The sequence below is a fragment of the Saccopteryx leptura genome, chromosome 2, assembly GCF_036850995.1.
Source record: "Saccopteryx leptura isolate mSacLep1 chromosome 2, mSacLep1_pri_phased_curated, whole genome shotgun sequence".
NCBI lineage: Eukaryota > Metazoa > Chordata > Mammalia > Chiroptera > Emballonuridae > Saccopteryx > Saccopteryx leptura.
This window is the reverse complement of record NC_089504.1, coordinates 185,638,177-185,656,582: the sequence shown is the minus strand read 5'-3', so window position 1 is coordinate 185,656,582 and position 18,406 is coordinate 185,638,177. Positions and strand designations below refer to the sequence as shown.

At 49.6% G+C, this 18,406-nt stretch overlaps 2 protein-coding genes across 8 annotated transcripts; both read right to left on the bottom strand.

Moving 5' to 3' along the window:
* Nucleotides 1-118: 118 nt before the first annotated feature.
* On the bottom strand, nucleotides 119-5,926 carry SLC39A5 (solute carrier family 39 member 5). 6 transcript variants are annotated; one of them, XM_066369760.1, is made up of 12 exons: nucleotides 5,852-5,926; nucleotides 5,110-5,229; nucleotides 4,412-4,766; nucleotides 3,745-3,904; nucleotides 2,515-2,677; nucleotides 2,202-2,371; nucleotides 1,851-1,991; nucleotides 1,385-1,481; nucleotides 1,137-1,307; nucleotides 891-971; nucleotides 591-781; nucleotides 119-379 (listed from the first exon to the last, which is right to left on the bottom strand). In XM_066369760.1, the coding sequence occupies exons 3-12, from the start codon at nucleotides 4,696-4,698 to the stop codon at nucleotides 236-238; spliced, it is 1,605 nt and encodes a 534-aa protein (XP_066225857.1). In that variant the 5' UTR covers nucleotides 4,699-4,766; nucleotides 5,110-5,229; nucleotides 5,852-5,926; the 3' UTR covers nucleotides 119-235. The 6 variants fall into 6 exon arrangements, with proteins under 6 accessions (XP_066225857.1, XP_066225861.1, XP_066225859.1 ...); XM_066369764.1 differs by having other exon boundaries at nucleotides 681-781; XM_066369762.1 differs by having other exon boundaries at nucleotides 1,215-1,307.
* Nucleotides 5,927-6,118: 192 nt separating this feature from the next.
* NABP2 (nucleic acid binding protein 2) lies at nucleotides 6,119-16,575 on the bottom strand. 2 transcript variants are annotated; one of them, XM_066369768.1, is made up of 7 exons: nucleotides 16,448-16,575; nucleotides 15,954-16,055; nucleotides 15,419-15,557; nucleotides 15,236-15,307; nucleotides 14,982-15,063; nucleotides 14,825-14,888; nucleotides 6,119-6,655 (listed from the first exon to the last, which is right to left on the bottom strand). In XM_066369768.1, exons 2-7 carry the CDS (start codon nucleotides 16,030-16,032, stop codon nucleotides 6,456-6,458), a joined length of 636 nt encoding a protein of 211 aa, XP_066225865.1. In that variant the 5' UTR covers nucleotides 16,033-16,055; nucleotides 16,448-16,575; the 3' UTR covers nucleotides 6,119-6,455. The 2 variants fall into 2 exon arrangements, with proteins under 2 accessions (XP_066225865.1, XP_066225864.1); XM_066369767.1 differs by lacking the exon at nucleotides 16,448-16,575 and adding an exon at nucleotides 16,377-16,420.
* Between the last annotated feature and the right edge of the window lie 1,831 nt (nucleotides 16,576-18,406).

Here is an 18,406-nt window from a genome sequence, read left to right as displayed (position 1 = left end):
CACCCTACACCCTCTAGGCCCTACTCATGTCCTTCCTCAATCTGCTTTGAGCCCCCGTCCCACCACATCCTGGTTTTCTATGCTGTTTTGGTGCAAGTACAACTGTCGTAGTCATGGCTTTGGGATGGGTTCTGTTTATTAAAATCCTATTGCTCCTACTGGTCCTGTGTCCCGCCTCCATTCCTGTGGTTGGGGGGAAGGAAGGGCAAGCTGGTTGCCTTTCCACTGGCCCCTGTCAGCCATCAGAGCCCTGGGGCTGCAGCTGCTCCTCCATTAGGGCTATGGTGAGCATGAGGCCACCGCCCAGCAGCAGCCCCAGCCCCTGCAGTACAACCTCCAGTGGAGGGAGGGGCTCAGGAGGATGCAGCAGGGCTGGGAGCTGAAAGAAAAGAACATCAGGATCCTGGCCTTACGGCTGTGCCCAAAACCCAAAGGGGAAGAATGTGTCAGGAAGGAGCAGCCCCGCCCCAACTCTTTCTGCCCTTGTCTCCCAGACGGCAGGCCTGTGGCCCAGGGTGAAGGTGGCCGTTTCCCTCTCCTCCACACCCCTCTCCCTTCCCTCGGTTTCTCTGCACTACCCCACACCTCACCATGTCCACAAGGGCCACATAGAGGAAGACCCCAGCAGTGACCCCAAACACCCAGGGAGTGAGGGGGACAGGGCCCAAACTGAGCCCCACCCCCAAGGCTGCACCCCCAAGGCCGAGAACTCCAGACACCAGGCTCAGCAGCAGCAGCCGCTGAAAGGGCAGCCCGGCCCTGAGCAGCATGGCAAAGTCACCTGTTGGGAAGAGAGGACAGGGTAGGAGGGAATAAACCAGGGCTGCCCCTCACCCATGTCACCCTTCTGCTCTGAAGTCCCACCCTAACCCCCCTTCTGCCCTTCCTACCCAGCTCGTGGGGCATTTCATGGCAGAACACTGCTAGAGTGGTGCTGAAGCCACTGGAGAAGCCATCAGAGAAGGCAGCACCTGGGGTTGGCAGAATTGGAGGTGGGCAGTCTGGCAGAAAGCTCTCCGCAGGGGCCTAGATTTTCTCTGTGGTCCTCTCCTTGCCACCCTTCCTGGTAGCCCTCTCAGCCCCAGCCAATAACTAGGAGCCTCTGACCTGCCCCCCTCTGTCCCCTCCCCTCACACCTATGGCCAGCCCATCAGTGAGGTTGTGCAGACCATCTCCCAGGAGGACCATCCATGTTAGACTGGTGTCACTGCCACCTTGATGCCCGTGACTGTGGCCTTGGTGCCCAGGAGGGACTGGGGCTGCTGGGGTCTGGCTGTCCTGCTCCCTGCAGCCCTGAGCTCCTGGCTCTGCAGGAAGGACAAGGACAGTGTTGGTGGCTGCAAGTGAGACTGGGAGCCTACTCTTCAATTTCTTCTCTAGTCACCTGGAGCTGCTGGTAGGGGCTGAAGTGCCATCCCACTGCCGTCCTCTGGGTCCAGGTTTGGTGTTCTGAGATCCTTTCTTTTTCGCCTGCAGCATCTCTAAAATAGGAGGGTATCCCTCCTGGTGGAGGAGGCAGTAGTGCCAGGGGCTAAGGAGAGGCCAGGCTACCAGCTGGGAAAAGGAACACCTGGTTCTGTTTCTGGCACTTGGGGATGTTTTTGGCCATTACTCTCCCCAGTTTGGCATATCACGTTTGTTGCCTTGAACTCAGGAGAGGAAACTGTTGGGCCAGACAGAGTCCTGAGTCTAGGCTAAGGGAGCCCTACCCATTCCCGTTAGCAGTCAGGGCCTGCAGTCAGGCAAATAGCAGAGCCAGGAGCACACTTGGCTCCACACCTTGTTCAAATGGCCAGTTCTTGGCTAGGAGTCTAGGCTTGGCAGAAGGAGGGAAAAGGGGTGTCACTCACTGGCCTGATCCCTCGGCGCTGTAGAATTCCTAGCATGTTCTCCAGGAAGAAGAGCAGGAAGAGACCACCAAGCACCGACAGCCCTGGACCCAGGTCTTCCTGGGGTCGTCCGTTAGGAGCAGCATGCTGCCTTCCTTGTGCCTGACAGAGAGGAGGTCAGGGCAGACCCCAGAAACCCTTGCACCCGACAACCTTCCCCTCCTGGATGGGAGGGGGTGCCAAGCTTTTCACTCATACATTCTACTAGCTCTGGGCTGACAGGGGCCGGGATGTTCTTTGACTGGGAACCCCTTGGGTCTGAGGGAGCTGTCTGCCAGTGGGGACAGAGGAACAAGGAAGGTCTCCACGTACATGTGGCAGCAGGTGCAGCAGCGCATCCCCACAGAGTGTGCCCACGGCCAGGGTTCCGAGGAAGCCCAGCAGGGGCCGCAATAGATGAGATCCCAGGAGCCGCAGCAGCAGCAGGGAGAGGGGAGCAGGGAGGCTGAGCAGCAGGACTGCCAGGGCACTATGAACCAGGACTGAGGAGAATCAGGAACTGAAGTTAGGCCAGGCCTGGAGGGAGTGCCTCAGAGGCAGATACACTGCAAGGGGAGGCAGAACCCCAGTCAGCTCACTCCCTACCTAGATTCAGGGTGCCCACCACCAACTTTCACCCACTGACCAGATAGTAGATCCCCTGGGGGGTTTGGAACAGCAGCCTGGATGCAGACACGGCTGTCGATCTGATAAAGCAAGGCTGGGCACAGCAGAGCAAACTGATGAGGAGTCAGAGGAGCAGCAGGGCTCAGGCCAAAATTCACCAGCAGCTGGGAGCCATTCAGACACTAGGGGAGTTGAGTTGGGAGTCATACACTGAACCGTGAATCAGGCCTGCCTTTCCATTGCATGAACTCCTGGGGCTCTCCTAGCCCCCACTCCTCACCCCTACCTCCACCCCCGCCATGCATCAGGGACTGGGAATAGGTATGAGTAATCAGTATGTGTTAATTAGTAGTAAATATTCAATCCAATGCAAATATTCAATTCAATGCAGATTGGGTGCTAGTGAATACTGCCACCATCTCCCTCCTCCTAAGCACCTGATGATTTAATTGATTTGGTCATAGAGTTGGCTGGAGAGCTAGAGCTCTCCTGTCCAGATTCTAAGAAGGGAAAAGAACCTGAAATGCCATCAACCTTCCTTTCAACAGCCCTGACACATGTTTATCAAGCTCTTGAATGCTTGAATGCTTCCTGCTTTAGGGCACTCATTCTTACCAGGCCTGCTTCAGGGTCAGTTTTAGCTGCCGTCTGATGTATGTGGAACAAGTTCACTGTCTTTCTGAATGAAGACAGTCATCAGCCCTACAGCCTACCCTGGGCTGCTTCTCTGATTTCTCTGCTTTGTCAAGTGTGACACTTAAACTAAGTCCTGGAGTTCTGGGCATGGCTTATTTCTTCTGTGTCCAGAGGGAACATACTTTAAGATCACATCTGGATTTTTTAAAAAGTAACTGCATAAACTTACTCTTTTTTTTTTTTTAAGAGAGGGACAGACAGACAGGAAAGGAGAGATAAGAAACATCAGTTCATATTTGCAGCACCTTGGTTGTTCATTGATTGCTTTCTCATTCGTGCCTTGGGGATGCAGCCAATCCAGTGACCCCCTTGCTCAAGCCAGTGACCTTGGGCTCAAGCCAGGGAACATGGGGTGACACCTGGACCCCATGCTCGAGCCAGTAACCCCACGCTCAAGCTGGCAACCTCAGGGTTTCTAACCTGGGTCCTCAGCGTCCCAGGTTGATGCTCTATCCATTGCACCACTGCCTGGTCAGGCAATTTACTCTTTAAACATTTCATGCCATCTAAATCCCATGGCTCCTTCCCCCTCTCCAGAGGTCATTAGACTCACATCCTCATTCAGATGGTCAGCTAGTGAATGGTCCAGCAACAGAAGCCTGTGAAAGAGATCCAGGCGCGAGGGGGCCTTTGGCTCCTCAATGTTACCCCATCCTGAGGGACCCAGAGGCAGCTCTGCCCAGACATCTACATTCAAATCAGGGTCCTGTGGCCTGGAATGGATGGATGGGATAGAGAGTCAGATTGCCTATGTTCTCTGATAAATCCTCCTTGAGAGGCTGCCAGGGAGCTTAGTGGAAAAGGAAAGACCAGCAATTGGATGGAGTTCTTGGGACCCAGAAACCAGACTGTCAGTTCTGAGAGGATCTGAGCATTGTTAGTTTATAGGAGTGGGGGCATGGGAGTAAGAAGAAATAGGAGTCAGGGGACAGCCAGAAATGCTACAAATTGGGAGCCAAGTCAGCCTGGAGATACTGAACATTGGGACTAAAAGCAAGGAATTGAAGGGCACAGGGATTTGGAAGAGGAAAGAACTAGAAGGCTCACATCCTCATTTAGGGGGTCTTGAAGAGGATACAAGGAGTCAAGGTTCTGAAAAATTTGTAATCACAGGAATCTGATTTTAGGAGTCAGAACATTTAGACAACTGGAGACTGATCTAAGCACTGAAAAGAGCTGGGATGTGGTATTTTGGGGTGGGAGACAGGGATTATTAGTACCTGTGTGTAGAGTTGTCTCCAGATGGGGGTACAGCCCGCCCAGCTGAAGGCCCATGGTGTCCCAGGCGCAGCCCCTGAACTCGGCCTAGTCCCAGGCTGTGGAGAAGCCTCGCAAGGCCCCCGGAAGTCAGTGTGCCATTCTCCCCATACAGGCCAAACAGCTGGGCCAGGTAATGGTTCTGCTCCAGCTCCGCAGGGCCCAGGTTGGGGGCTGAAACTCCTCCCCAGCCCAAGGCCACACACACACACAATCCAGCCAACAGATGACTCACTGGGAGCCCCATCATTGGGGGGAACTGGTCAGGGTCTCTGGTTCTAACTTCTATTCCCCCTGGAACATCCTGAGGACTGTGTCCTGGAACAATAAGGAGGAAGGGTTGGTGTTCCTGCTCTGCTGTTCAGCTCAGGGCCAGAGGGGATCCCTCACTCCTAGTATAACCCCCAACATAAATCCAGCAGCAGCCCCCACTCTAGCCTCCTTCCTGCCCCCCACTGCCTCCTCCTGGTGCAGCTGCTCCTCTTTCTTATGTGCCAGTTCCTAGAACACCTTCCCTGACTCAGTGTGCTCCCCTCACCTGATCCAGAGCTGATGTCTATTCCCTGTCCCCTAAAGTACAACCCTCAAATTTGCCCCACCTCTCTCTCACCCCTCAATCCTTAGGACCTCACACCCACTGGGAGCATAAGAGCCCCATCACCTTAGATCCACGTCAGGCCTTGCTGTGGACACCAAGAGGTTCTCTCGAGTCAGGGAAGGAAACTAGCCAAGCTCAGCCTGTGAGCTCCCAGGTGGAATGGAGGCCACGTCAGAAGGAAGGCTGGGATGGAAAGCCCCTCCTCTTAGCCCACCTGTCTTGGGGCGGGGTCAAGGGTGGGGCAAGTGTGGGAAGGCTCACATAGGATATGAGTTAATGGTTCACTGGTCTCTTGGGTGGGGGTCAAAGGTCAGTCTCTGCTGAGGGGGGGGGGGCAGTAGGGAGGGGCCACCCACTGCCCTTGGAAAAGCCACATGGCTGAGAATCTAGGCCTGGTCTTTTCTTCTATATAATCTACACCCGAACCCAGTTAAGTACTATTTTAGCTTTTCCCTGAGTATACTCCAACCTCACCTACCTTACATCTGGCACTGGGCTTCATTTATCTCCACCCCAATCCCACATTCCCTGGGAAAGGTGGACCCAGGAGTTCCTAAACTGGAGAGGAGGGTGAAAAGACAGTTTAGTGGCAACCCACATGCATGGCAAATAGATTGTTTTTAGCAATTCCTCACCCCACAGAGTTAGAACCAGAGCTCTGGAAATCAGTGAGCAAGAAAGAGGAAGCTCTCTTGGGAAGAGGGAATAAGAATCTGGTCTCCCTTCTGATGTCTGACCTGGCTTAAGAGCAAGGGAGCACAGTCTGATTGGGGTGAATGGTTTAGGGGGTCGATGTTGGTATTACCTGACAGCAGGAGATGGAAAGGACAACCAGAGGAAGGGGGACACAGCCTTCTTGGCTCCAGCTGTGATGGGGGGGATAGACAGGCAGGTGGGCAAGGGTCACCTGCAGGGAGGGGGCAGGGGAGGGCCACTACCTTAAAGGGGCAGGCCTTCTTTGTCTAGGCCTACTTACCAGTAACCTATCTTCTCTCCATCTCCTAGGGACACCCCACCTCCCCAATCACCCAGCTGCTAACCTCTTCATTTTCCTACAAAAAAAGCAAAGGAGTCCAGTACAGAGTGGTAACATTTATTGGGAAAAAGGGATTTAATTAGACTTCCACATTACACAAGTACACGAGACAGACTGTCACTGTTGTTTCTAAAGAAGGGCAGGCAGAGGGTCCTGAATCCCAGGGCACAGGCAGCTTCAGCTGGACAAGGGGGCAAGTATGGGCTTAGGGTGTATAAGGCTACTTCTTACCACCCTTTAAATGACGTTTAGTGGCTAAAATACTGCTACCTACCCCTTCCCATCCCCAATACCAGCAGCCCAGAAGAAGGCTGTGTTCTCTAGCAGACACTTGGGTTATGGGCAGTGGTGGGAAAGGAGGAAGAATGTCTTGCTATCTCTTGCTGCTCCTCCGGGTCTCTTTGCCATTACTGACAAGGTTGTTGGAGGGGCCAGGAGGGCCAGCAGGTGTGTGGTTGGGCTGGCTTCGGGTAATTCGGGTGCTGGGGGGGTGAGAAGGAGTGTGAGGGGGGTGTGGGCCACCACCAGGACCTGGTGGGGCACTCAGTCCATTCCCATTCTGGCTCTCAGAGGCTAGTTGTGGGAGAAGAGGAAGAAATACAGGAATTAGAGAAATAAGGTAGGAAAGAGGTCCATCCTCAGGGCCTCCTCCCGTAACCCAGAGTAGCATAGTCTTCAATCAAGCACAACTGCACATTAACCCTTTGAGTAGTACAAACATTCATGTACGTCCTTGTGCCTCCTGACCATGCAGACAACAAAAATTTTTATTTTAAAAACACGTAAGGCAACATTAAAAAAAGCAAATATATGTTCTTGTTTCCATAATAAATTGGTTATCAAACAAACATGATTTTAAGTTAATAAAACTGGAACTGGAACTAATTTCATTTTTTGAAAAAATACTCACTCCCGGGGTTCAGCGAGCAGAAAAAAACTCACTACTAACTGGATGAATGTGGTTGTGACCCTAGCTGGGTGGTTCAGTGGATAGAGCGTCACTCCGTTGTGCCGAGGTTATAGGGTTCAATCCTCAGTCAGGGAACAGAGAAGCAACCAATGAGTGCATAACTAAGTGGAACTAGTTAATGCTTCTCTCTCCCCCTTTTTCCCTCCCCCCTCTCCTCATTCCTCTCTCAAATCAATGGAAAAAAAAAAGAATGTGGGTTGGCCTGACCGGGCGGTGGCGCAGTGGATAGAGCGTTGGACTGGGATGCAGAGAACCCAGGTTCGAGGCCCCGAGGTCGCCAGCTTGAGCGAGGGCTCATCTGGTTTGAGCAAAAGCTCACCAGCTTGAGCCCAAGGTCGCTGGCTTGAGCAAGGGGTTACTCTGTCTGCTGAAGGCCCCTGGTCAAGGCATGTATGAGAAGGTAATCAATGAACAACTAAGGTGTTGCAATGCGCAACAAAAAACTAATGATTGATGCTTCTTATCTCTCCATTCTTGTCTGTCTGTCCCTGTCTATCCCTCTCTCTGACTCTCTCTCTCTGTCTCTGTAAAAAAAAAAAAAGAATGTGGGTTGTATGAATGGAGTCCCAAGAAAGACTCGGTCATTTTGGAAGTTGCTACATGAACTCTAATATGACATTTTTCTCTTTTATTCATCTCTGTATAATTGGGAGTCAGACCTAGAATTAGCTATTTAGTTCTAGGCTCAAGGACCTCTGAGAGCCCTGGCCAGGTAGCTAAGTTGATTACAGTGTCATCTCCATATGCTAAGGTTGTAGGTTTGATCTCCGATAAGGGCACATATAAGTATCAACCAATGAATGCATAAATAAGTGGGAGAATAAACTAATTCTGTCTCTCTAGCTTCCTTGCTCTTTAAAATGAATCAATAAATAAATTAAAAAATATATAGGATCTCTGACAAAATGCCCCTTTACCAAAAGTAACTGTAAAATGGAGAAGCATGGGAAGGGAAAGGGCCTGAAGTTTCTGTGTTATAATGTAAAAAGGATAAAAATAAATAAATAAGTAAATAAATAAATAAATAAATATGCCCGACCAATGTTGCAGTGGAGAGAACGTCAACCAGGGATGCTGAGGGTGCAGGTTCAAACCCCAACATTGCTGGCTTGAGTGTGGGATCACATGATCCCAAAGGTCGCTGGTTTCGTTGGTTTGAAGCCCAAGGTCACTGGCTTGAGCAAGTAGTAACTAGCTTGGCTTGAGCCCCACCCCTTCCCACCCCAGTCAAGGCAGGTATGGCAAGCAATCAGTGAACAACTACAGTGCTCCAACTATGAGTTGATGCTTCTCATTTCTCTCCTTTGTCTGTCTGTCCGTCTCTCTCTTTTCCCAAAGGAGGCCCACTTGAATCCTATTTTCGAGTGTACTCTCCTAAGCTCCAAGGTTCTTCTTTCGTCTCTGTAACTTGTTTCCTTAGCCCATTTCTTCTTTTTTTTTTAAAGCTTTTTTTATTTTATTTTACTTATTCATTTTAGAGAGAAGAGAGAAAGGGAGAGAGAGAGACAGAGAGGGAGAGAGAGAGAGAGGAGAGAGACAGAGAGAGAAGGTGGGGAGGAGCTGGAAGCATCAACTCCCATATGTGCCTTGACCAGGCAAGCCCAAGGTTTCGAACCAGCGACCTCAGCATTTCCAGGTCGACGCTTTATCCACTGCGCCACCACAGGTCAGGCATTACCCCATTTCTTCTACAGCTCACTTTTACTACTTTTGTGAGTTTTTTTAAAAATTGATTTTAGAGAGAGAGGTAGGGAGAGAGAGAAACGGGAACATAGATCAGTTCCTGTATGTGCCCTGACCCCGGATCGAACCAGCAACCTCTGTACTTTGGGATGATACTCTAACCAGCTGAACAATCTGGCCTGGGCACCTTTGTAAGTTTAAAAAAAAATAACTTGCCTGACCTGTGGTGGCGCTGTGGATAAAGTGTCGACCTGGAAATGCTGAGGTCGCCGGTTTGAAACCCTGGGCTTGCCTGGTCAAGGCACATATGGGAGTTGATGCTTCCAGCTCCTCCCCCCCTTCTCTCTCTCTGTCTCTCCTCTCTCTCTGTCTCTCCCTCTCCTCTCTAAAATGAATAAATAAAAAAAATAAATAACTTATTTATTGATTTCAGAGAGAGGAAGGGGGAGAGAGAGAGAAACATTGATTTGTTCTTCCACTTATTCATGTATTCAGTAGTGGATTCTTGTATGTTCCCTGACCAGGAATCGACAAAGCTCTAACCAACTGACAGCATACCTCTGTAACTTTCTAAATAAACATTCTCTCTGCCTGACCAAGCAGTGGCACAGTAGATAGAGCATTGGACTGGGATGCAGAGGACCCAGGTTTGAAACCCCAAGGTCAGTGGCTTCAGCATGGGATCAGACATGACCCCAACGTCGCTACTTGAGCCCAAGGTCACTGGCTTGAGCAAGGTGTCACTCGCTCTGCTGTAGCCCTCAGTCAAGGCACAGAGGAGAAAGCAATCAATGAGCAACTAAAATGCCACAACGAAGAATTGATGCTTCTCACCTCTCTTCCTTCCTGTCTATCCCTATTTGTCCCTCTCTGTCTCTGTCAAAAAAAAAATTCTCTTTATTTTTTGAGAGAGAGGCAGGAACATCAAGCTGCTCCTGTATATACCCTGACCAGGGAATTGAACCTGCAAGCTTGTCATTTGGGATGACGCTCTTAACTGACTGAGCTAATCAGCCAGGGCCTCTTTTTTTTCAAAGGTATAGTGTGTATCACAATGACATATGTTCATTACAGGATATAGATAAGAATAAGCAAGGCCTGACCTGTGGTGGCTCAGTGGATAAAGCGTCAACCTGGAAACGCTGAGGTGGCCGGTTCAAAACCCTGGCTTGCCTGGTCAAGGCATATATGGGAGTTGATGCTTCCTGCTCCTCCCCCTTCTCTCTCTCTCTCTCTCTCTCTCTCTCCCCCCCTCCCCTCTAAAATGAATAAATAAAAAAAAATTAAAAAAATAAGCAAAATAATTATTACACATACTCTCACCACGCTCCCCCAAATAATAAGTAACATTTCTGTGTATATTTTATTTACTTATCTTTGTGTGTGTATATTTTAAACCTGAGATTGAAGCCAGATGTATGAGATGACTTTCTGATGCTCCCAATACTGTGCATATGACTATCATTACACTCACAGTGTATTATAATTATTATCTGTGTGACTATTTTCTTCATAGACTACAAGCTCTTAAAGGCAAGTGCTGTTTTTCATTTCTTGGCATCCCTCATCTATAAAAGTTTGTTAAATGAAATGAGACTGCCTCTCGTGTAGGTTGGGCACTATGAACCCTAAATGGGGTAGAAGTCATACGCTAGTGCTTCTCAGACCATATTCCTGTCGAACCCTGCTCCACCAGGCTAAGATTCTTACAGCCAGAACTGAAGAATAATGCCCTTTCCTCAATTCACAGAAAAAGGTTGGAATGTACAGAAAGTCAATGTTAAGTTTTTAATGCCAGACATGGTTTTTTGTTTCCTTCCTCTTTTCTAAGTGAGAGGAAGGGAGATAGTGAGACACACTCCCATATGTGCCCCAATGGGAATCCACCCATCAACCCCATCTGGGGCCGATGCTCTGCCAACCTGGAGCCATGCTCACAGCCAAGCTATTTTTAGTGCCTGAGGCAGAGGCTTCATGGAGCCATCCCCCCAGAGCAGATGTGCTTGAACCAATCAAGCCATGGCTTCAAGAGGGGAACAGAGAGAGAGGGAGAGAGAGAGAGAGAGAGAGAGAGAGAAAGAAAGAAAGAAGGGGGAGGGAGAGGGGGAGGGAGAGGGGTAGAGAAACAGATGGGTGCTTCTCCTGTGTGCCCTGACTGGGAATCAAACCTGGGAAATCCACACACAGGGCCAATGCTCTAATACTGAGCCAACTGGCCAGGACCAATGTGGTTTTTTTTGTTGTTGTTGTTTTTGTTTTGAGAAAGAGAGAGAGAGAGAGAGAGAGATAGCAGGACAGACCAGGACAGACAGACAGGAAGTGAGAGAGATGAGAAGCATCAACTCAGTTGTGGCACCTTAGTTGTTCACTGATTGCTTTCCCATATGTGCCCCCTGGTGAGTCCACGCTCAAGCCAGCAATCTCAGGATTTCAAACTGTTGTCCTCAGCACCCTGGGCCGACACTCCATCCACAGCTCCACCGCCTGGTCATGTGCCAATGTTTTTTTATTGAGCCTTTTGTATCTACTGGCAGAGGACAAAGTAAATATACATCTGGTAAAAATGAGTATCAGGACAAACAGGCTTAAATATACCTTAATTTTTATGGAGCCTGAGCAGGCGGTGGAGCAGTGGATAGTGTTGACTTGGGACACTGAAGACCCAGGTTCGAAACCCCAAGGTCGCCTGCTTGAGCACGGGCTCACTGGCTTGGCTGGGGCTCCCCAGTAAATGAATGACTAAAGTATTGCAACTATGAGTGGATGTTTGTTTCTCATCTCCCTTTCTGTCTGTCTGTACCTCTCTCTCCTTGCCTAAAAAAAATATATATATATATATATATATATATATATATATATATATACTTTTTTTTATGGAGACCTAAAAATATGTAAGTCATATTTTCAGTTTAAAACATAAATGCTACCTGCCTGACCAGGCAGTGGCGCAGTGGATAGAGCGTCAGACTAGGATGCAGAAGACCCGGGTTCGCGACCCTGAGGTCGCCAGCTTAGCGCGAGCTCATCTGGCTTGAGCAAAAAAAAAAAAAAAGAAGCTCACCAGCTTGGACCCAAGGTCGCTGGCTCGAGCAAGGGGTCACTCGGTCTGCTGAAGGCCCGTGGTGTCAAGGCACATATAAGAGAGCAATCAATGAACAACCAAGGTGTCACAACGAGAAACTGATGATTGATGCTTCTCGTCTCTCTCTGTTCCTGTCTGTCTGTCCCTATGTATCCTTCTCTGACTCTCTCTCTGTTCCTGTGAAAAACAAAACAAAACAAAAAAAACTGATGATTGATGCTTCTCATCTCTCTACGTTCCTGTCTGTCTGTCCCTATCTCTCTCTCTCTGTCTCTGTAAAAAAAAACAAAAACAAACCATAAAAGCTGCCTGACTTGTGGTGACGCAGTAAATAAAGTGTCGACCTGGAATGCTCAGGTCTCCGGTTCAAAACCCTGGGCTTGCCTGGTCAAGGCACATATGGGAGTTGATACTTCCTGCTCCTCCCCCCTTCTCTGTCTCTCTCTTTCTCTCTCTCCTCTCTAAAATGAATAGCCTTAAAAATATTTTAAAGAGGCCTGACCTGTGGTGGCACAGTGGATAAAGCATCAGCCTGGAATGCTGAGGTTGCCGGTTTGAAACCCTGGGCTTGCCTGGTCAGGGCACATATGGGAGTTGATGCTTCCTGCTCCTCCCCCTTCTCTCTCTCTCTCTCTCTCTCTCTCTCTCTCTCACCTTTCTAAAATCTTAAAAAAAAAATAGAAAGGAAAAAAATATTCTAAAGAAAATATAAATGCTAATTTTTGTGGTGGAATTAATTGTTGTTATTTCATAGTGTTTTCAAAAACACACAACCCCTGCTCTGGCTGGGTGACTCAGGTGGTTAGATTGTTGTCCTTAAATGCCAAGGTTGTGGGTTTGATCCCTGGTTAGGGCACATACAACAACACAAGTATAAACAACAAATTGATGTTTCATTCTCTCTCTCTCTAAAATAAAACACACACGTGCACGTGCGCACACACATACACACGACCTCTGGTGGTTCCAACACAAACCATTCTGAAAACCATGGTGACTGCGGATGCAGACCCAAACTGAAGCCTAGAGTCACATACCAGGGAGAAGCCTAATGCATGGATCGAAGGCAAGAGAAAGCCAAACACTCAGGGAGCAGTAGGGTCAGATGAGAGATGACCAGAAAGAGAAAAGAGCTGTAAAAACAAGGTTCCTGAGGGGAAGCTACCACCAGATGAAGAGGGTGGTATTGGTGAGTGATTCTAATCAAAAGCCAATAGGTCATGGCCAGGTAGCTCAACTGATTAAAACATCATCCTGATACGCCAAGGTTGCGGGTCCTATCCCTGACCAGGGCACATCCAAGAATCAACCAATGAATGTATGAATAAGTGGAACAAGTCGATGTTATTTTCTCCCTCTCTAAAATCAATTAAAAAAAAAAAAGAAAGACCAAAAAACAGGGGCTTGAAGTACATGGAATTGAAGAATCATAATCCTAAGGTCCAGAAGCAGGGCCTTTAGTTTCAAGAAGAGTGGTGACTCCAAAAGAGAACTATGTATTTAGTGCTCAAAAGCTGTGCATTGTGGACTATATGTTGAGTCATCTAAGTCACACTGTACATTAGAACTGGGTAACAAATCAAAACGGCAAGGGAAAATGGCAAGGTTCTGCAAGAGAAGAAGCAGAGAGAAACAAGCCTGAATGAAGCAGTGCAATCTCTGTGGAAAACTGTTCTCATTTTTGCCTGAGTGGTAATAGCAAAGGGAACCAGAGCTCTATCAGCAATAGAAACAGGTCCCTAAATCTTTTCACCACAGGTACTTACAAAAGAACTGGGAGGCCTAACTTGTGGTGGCACAGTAAATAAAGTGCCAACCTGGAATGCTGAGGTCACAGGTTTGAAACCCGGGACTTACCTATTCAAGGCACATAACAGAAGCACTACTACGAGTTGATGCTTCCTGCTCTTGCTCCTACTTTCTCTCTATCCTCTCTCTAAAAAATCAATACATAAAAATCTTTTTTTTTTTTACAGAAACAGAGAAAGTCTGAGAGAGGGATAGATAGGGACAGACAGACAGGAATGGAGAGAGATGAGAAGCATCAATCATCAGTTTTTCATTGCGACACCTTAGTTGTTCATTGATTGCTTTCTCATATATGCCTTGACCGTGGGCCTTCAGCAGACCGAGTAAACCCTTGCTAGAGCCAGCGACCTTGGATCCAAGCTGGTGAGCTTTGCTCAAACAAGATGAGCCCGCGCTCAAGCTGGCGACCTCCAGGTCTCAAACCTGGGTCCTCTGCATCTCAGTCCGACACTCTATCCACTGTGCCACCGCCTGGTCAGGCACATAAAAATCTTAAGAAAAAAAAAAAGGGTCTGACCTGTGGTGGGGCAGTGGATAAAGCATCGACCTGGAATGCTGAGGTCACAGGTCCGAAACCCCAGGCTTGCCCGGTCAAAGCATATACAAGAAGCAACTATAAGTTGATACTTCCGGCTACTCCTTCTCCTTTCTCTCTCTCTCCTCTAAAATGAATAAATAAAATTTTTTTTATTATTTTTATTCAGTGAGGGGAGGGGAGGCAGACAGACAGACTCCCACATGGACACCGACCAGGATCCACTCGGGAAGCCCACTAAAGGGTGATGCTCTGCCCATCTGGGACATTGCTCTGTTGCTCAGCAACTGAGCTCTTCTTAGCGCCTGAGGCGGAGGCCATGGAGCCATCCTCAGCTCCCGGGGCCAGCTCGTTCCAATCGAGTTATGGCTGCAGGAGGAGAATAGAGAGAGAGAAAGAGAGAGAGAAGCAAGGGGGGGCAGAGAAGCAGATGGGCGCTTCTCCTGTGTGCCCTGACCAGGAATTGAACCCGGGACATTCATATGCCAGGCCAATGCTCTACTACTGAGCCAACCAGCCAGGCCCAATAAAATCTTAGGGAAAAAAAAAAGAAAAGAACTGGGAGAAGAATTGGGTAGAAGGTGTTACATTGAGAAAAGAGAGATTTGGAAGAGTGCATCTCACCAGGCTGGGCGACCAATGAATGGAAGGGAACAGGTTTACCTGGAGAAGCAGCAGGAGTTCCAGCGTTAGCCTGGGGAGCTGTAGAGCTGCTGTCGTTCTGCACCTAAGGCACAAATAACACTCAGACCTTACTTTTTCCCACCATGGTTCTTGGCCTGACCTATGCCCTCCCCCACATTGTGGCCCTGGGACTCACGGTCTTGTTGGGTGCCTGCTGGGCACTGTACTCTGGGTTTGGCTCACTGAAGTTAGGAACCTCAGAATAAACCATACAGAATCTGCAAGGGAAGAAAGTGTCCAAAGCCTCAGACCTCTAGGCCACTGCTGGAGGCCTCGGAAAGGTCGAGATACAGTACATGACTGCACACTCTTATGCTGCCTCCCTGCAAACCTTAAACTTCCCCTCTTGGCCTGCTGCTTCTATATCCCAATCCCCAACACAGTACTTACTCTCCAATCTTCTGAAGATCACCCCCACGGCCAGTGTACAGTGTCAGACAACCTTTGAACACTGAAGCGTACCTTCAAAAAGCAGGATTCAGAGTACTCAGAAGAGGGGCAGAGACTGTGAACCCCATCTACTTGACTATTATTGCCCTTGGATAGCCAGGAGTCACCAGCTGGCTGGCTTACCCTTTGGTGAGCCGGATAATGTCCCCAGGCTGGATCAGGTTGCCCACATCGTCCCAGACAGAGATATTAATGCTGCCTGTTTTGTCTGCCACTTTGCAGGTCCGAACCTCATGACCGTCCTTTGTCTTGGTCACTCGACCTGGAGAAAACCAAAAAACAACGGGGAGTAGTCAGAAGGAGGAGATTTAGAGATATTGGTGGGTGAAGTAGTTGTACAAACAGGGCAAAGCCAAATCTCCGGGGCAGGCTGGGATGTTGGTGGGGAGTAGAAGGGCGGGCACCATGGAGAGGGTGCCGAATGAAAAGAGGCCCCTGTGGCACTGGAGACTTGGATCTGGCAAGAGTTCCATCTACCCCACATTTCATTGTAACTCTCTGCTCCGGGGCCTAGGAGAGCGATTGGGCGTTAGCCATGTCTTGGGGTGCGCCCTGCCACCCAGGAAGCAAGTTAAGAACGCAGGTTATGTTCTCCCTCTCCTGCCCCCCCCCAACCCTAAGAACCAGCGCAGGGGTCCCACTGCCCCAGCATAGCCACCTGTTTCCAGCACAATGAAGATGAGGTTCAGATTCTTGAGCCCGGGCTTGATATCTTTCACAAACGTCTCCGTCGTCATGCTGCCTGAGCCCCCGCGCCCCACTAGAAGGGGGAAATGGGGGTGAAGGCTCAATGCTTAAAGGCTTTGCCCACATGCTCCGCTTCCCAAGGTCTATCTACCACACTCGGCTGGGATCAGGCAGCCTCAAACCCTCTAACTCTTCTAAAAGGTTAGAAATGAACTTCCCCGGGGGCCTCCAACTTCAAGATCAGAATTTGGGGTCTCTGGATAGGCTGCCTCGGAGCTGGAATGCCCCTTCCCAGGATGCTCTTTTAGTCTCAATCCCCGAGGTGGGGGAGTTGACAGAGATGGGGGTAGGGAGCCCGGTGCAGAGCCAGGGAATAGAATCTTAGTCTCCAAACCTTTCCGAACCTTCATCTGGACAACCCGGGACTCGATCCATCCCCTCCCCCACCCACAGCTCACCACCCACCCTGGCTGACTGCGGGACAGTGTATGCAGCTGAGCCACCCGCAGGGGGTGCCAGAGGCCCCGCTGCCGCCGGATGCAACTCAATGGAACGCGGGAGTGCGGACATTCCCGGAAGTTTCCCCCCATCCCGGGCCAATCAGCACCCCTCTGGTGCTCCCTGCGCCCTGCCACTGGCCCCCGCCCTGCCAATCGGGACCGAGATTAGCGCGCCATGAAGGGGCGTGCACCAGCTATTAAAGAAGCCTGAGAGCAGATGGGATTCGCAGAGAGAAAGATGGACCAGCACGGTTGTGTGGCGTTACAGCCTTCCTTTACTGCTTGAATGGGAGAATACACCTAAGAGCAGGGGTCCCCAAACTACGGCCCGCGGGCCCGCATGCGGCCCCCTGAGGCCATTTATCCGGCCCCCGCCCCACTTCCAGAAGGGGCACCTCTTTCATTGGTGGTCAATGAGAGGAGCATAGTTACCATTGAAATACTGGTCAGTTTGTTGATTTAAATTTACTTGTTCTTTATTTTAAATATTGCATTTGTTCCCGTTTTGTTTTTTTTCTTTAAAATAAGATATGTGCAGTGTGCATAGGGATTTGTTAATAGTTTTTTTTAATAGTCCGGCCCTCCAACGGTCTGAGGGCCAGTGAACTGGCCCCCTGTGTAAAAAGTTTGGGGACCCCTGCCTAAGAGCTAAGATTTTGTTTCTCTCCTAGACGTGACACAGTGGAAAAAAGACCAAGGGTTTTGGAATCCGGAGGACAAAAGTTTGAAACCTGGCTCAGAGCTTCAGTTTTCTTAACAATTCTTTTTTTAAAAATTGATTTGATAGAGAGAGGATAGAGAGAGAAAGGCGGGGGGAGGAGCGGGAAGGACCAACTCGCAGCTGCTTCTCGCGTGTGCCCTGACTGGCAAGCTCCGGGCTTCGAACCGGCGACTTCAGCATTCCAGGTCGAGGCTCTATCTACTGCACTAGCACAGGTCAGGCCCGACGGGTCTTAAATATGTAATTGTTGCCCTGGCCGGTTGGCTCAGCGGTAGAGCGTCGGCCTAGCGTGCGGAGGACCCGGGTTCGATTCCCGGCCAGGGCACACAGGAGAAGCGCCCATTTGCTTCTCCACCCCTCCGCCGCACTTTCCTCTCTGTCTCTCTCTTCCCCTCCCGCAGCCAAGGCTCCATTGGAGCAAAGATGGCCCGGGCGCTGGGGATGGCTCTGTGGCCTCTGCCCCAGGCGCTAGAGTGGCTCTGGTCGCAATATGGCGACGCCCAGGATGGGCAGAGCATCGCCCCCTGGTGGGCAGAGCGTCGCCCCGTGGTGGGCGTGCCGGGTGGATCCCGGTCGGGCGCATGCGGGAGTCTGTCTGACTGTCTCTCCCCGTTTCCAGCTTTAGAAAAATGAAAAAAAAAAAAAAAAAAAAAATGTAATTGTTTTGCAGAAGAACAAACGGAAATTACATAGAAAGCAGTGCCTGGCAGACACCAGGCAGTTTCCTCCTCTTACACCTCTTTAACACTATCTTTATTCCTGATTTGGGGTTCTTCATCTTTAATGCACTATCTGGCTTGGTCAGGGTCTCTGAAAAAGGTAGCATCCATACCAGACAACAGGCCGACCCACCCCTTGTAAGAAATGTTCTCTGCTAGACAACCACAGTTGCAGTAGCCCCTCTCACAATTAGAGGCACTTGTTCCTAAAGCTGTTATCTCACTTATCTGGGTGCCCCGTCCCATGACTGAAAAACAGGAGGCCCGAAACTTTAGTTCCTTTTGGGATTTGCTAGATAGCCAACAACAGGTTGATTATTACTAGCTCAGTAATGTGTATAAACCAATTACATATAAACAAATGCAAATACATTACCATTTACTTAGCGAATATCTGTAACAAATACTACTTAATAATATTAGATCGGCCAAAGAGGTCATGTAATTGTAATGACTTCGCTTGCTTAGTTAACACCTTCGGCTC

Coding starts and splice junctions, on each gene's coding strand:
- SLC39A5 (XM_066369760.1), bottom strand. CDS start 4,698: ATGATGGGGCTCCCAGTGAGTCATCTGTTGGCTGGATTGTGTGTGTGT. Junction 1,482..1,850: donor AGCGCCGAGGGATCAGGCCA/GTGAGTGACACC, acceptor CTCCTATTTTAG/AGATGCTGCAGGCGAAAAAG. Junction 972..1,136: donor CACTGATGGGCTGGCCATAG/GTGTGAGGGGAG, acceptor TGCCAACCCCAG/GTGCTGCCTTCTCTGATGGC.
- NABP2 (XM_066369767.1), bottom strand. Junction 15,064..15,235: donor GATCTTCAGAAGATTGGAGA/GTAAGTACTGTG, acceptor CTTCCCTTGCAG/ATTCTGTATGGTTTATTCTG. Junction 6,656..14,824: donor AACTCCTGCTGCTTCTCCAG/GTAAACCTGTTC, acceptor TCCCACAACTAG/CCTCTGAGAGCCAGAATGGG.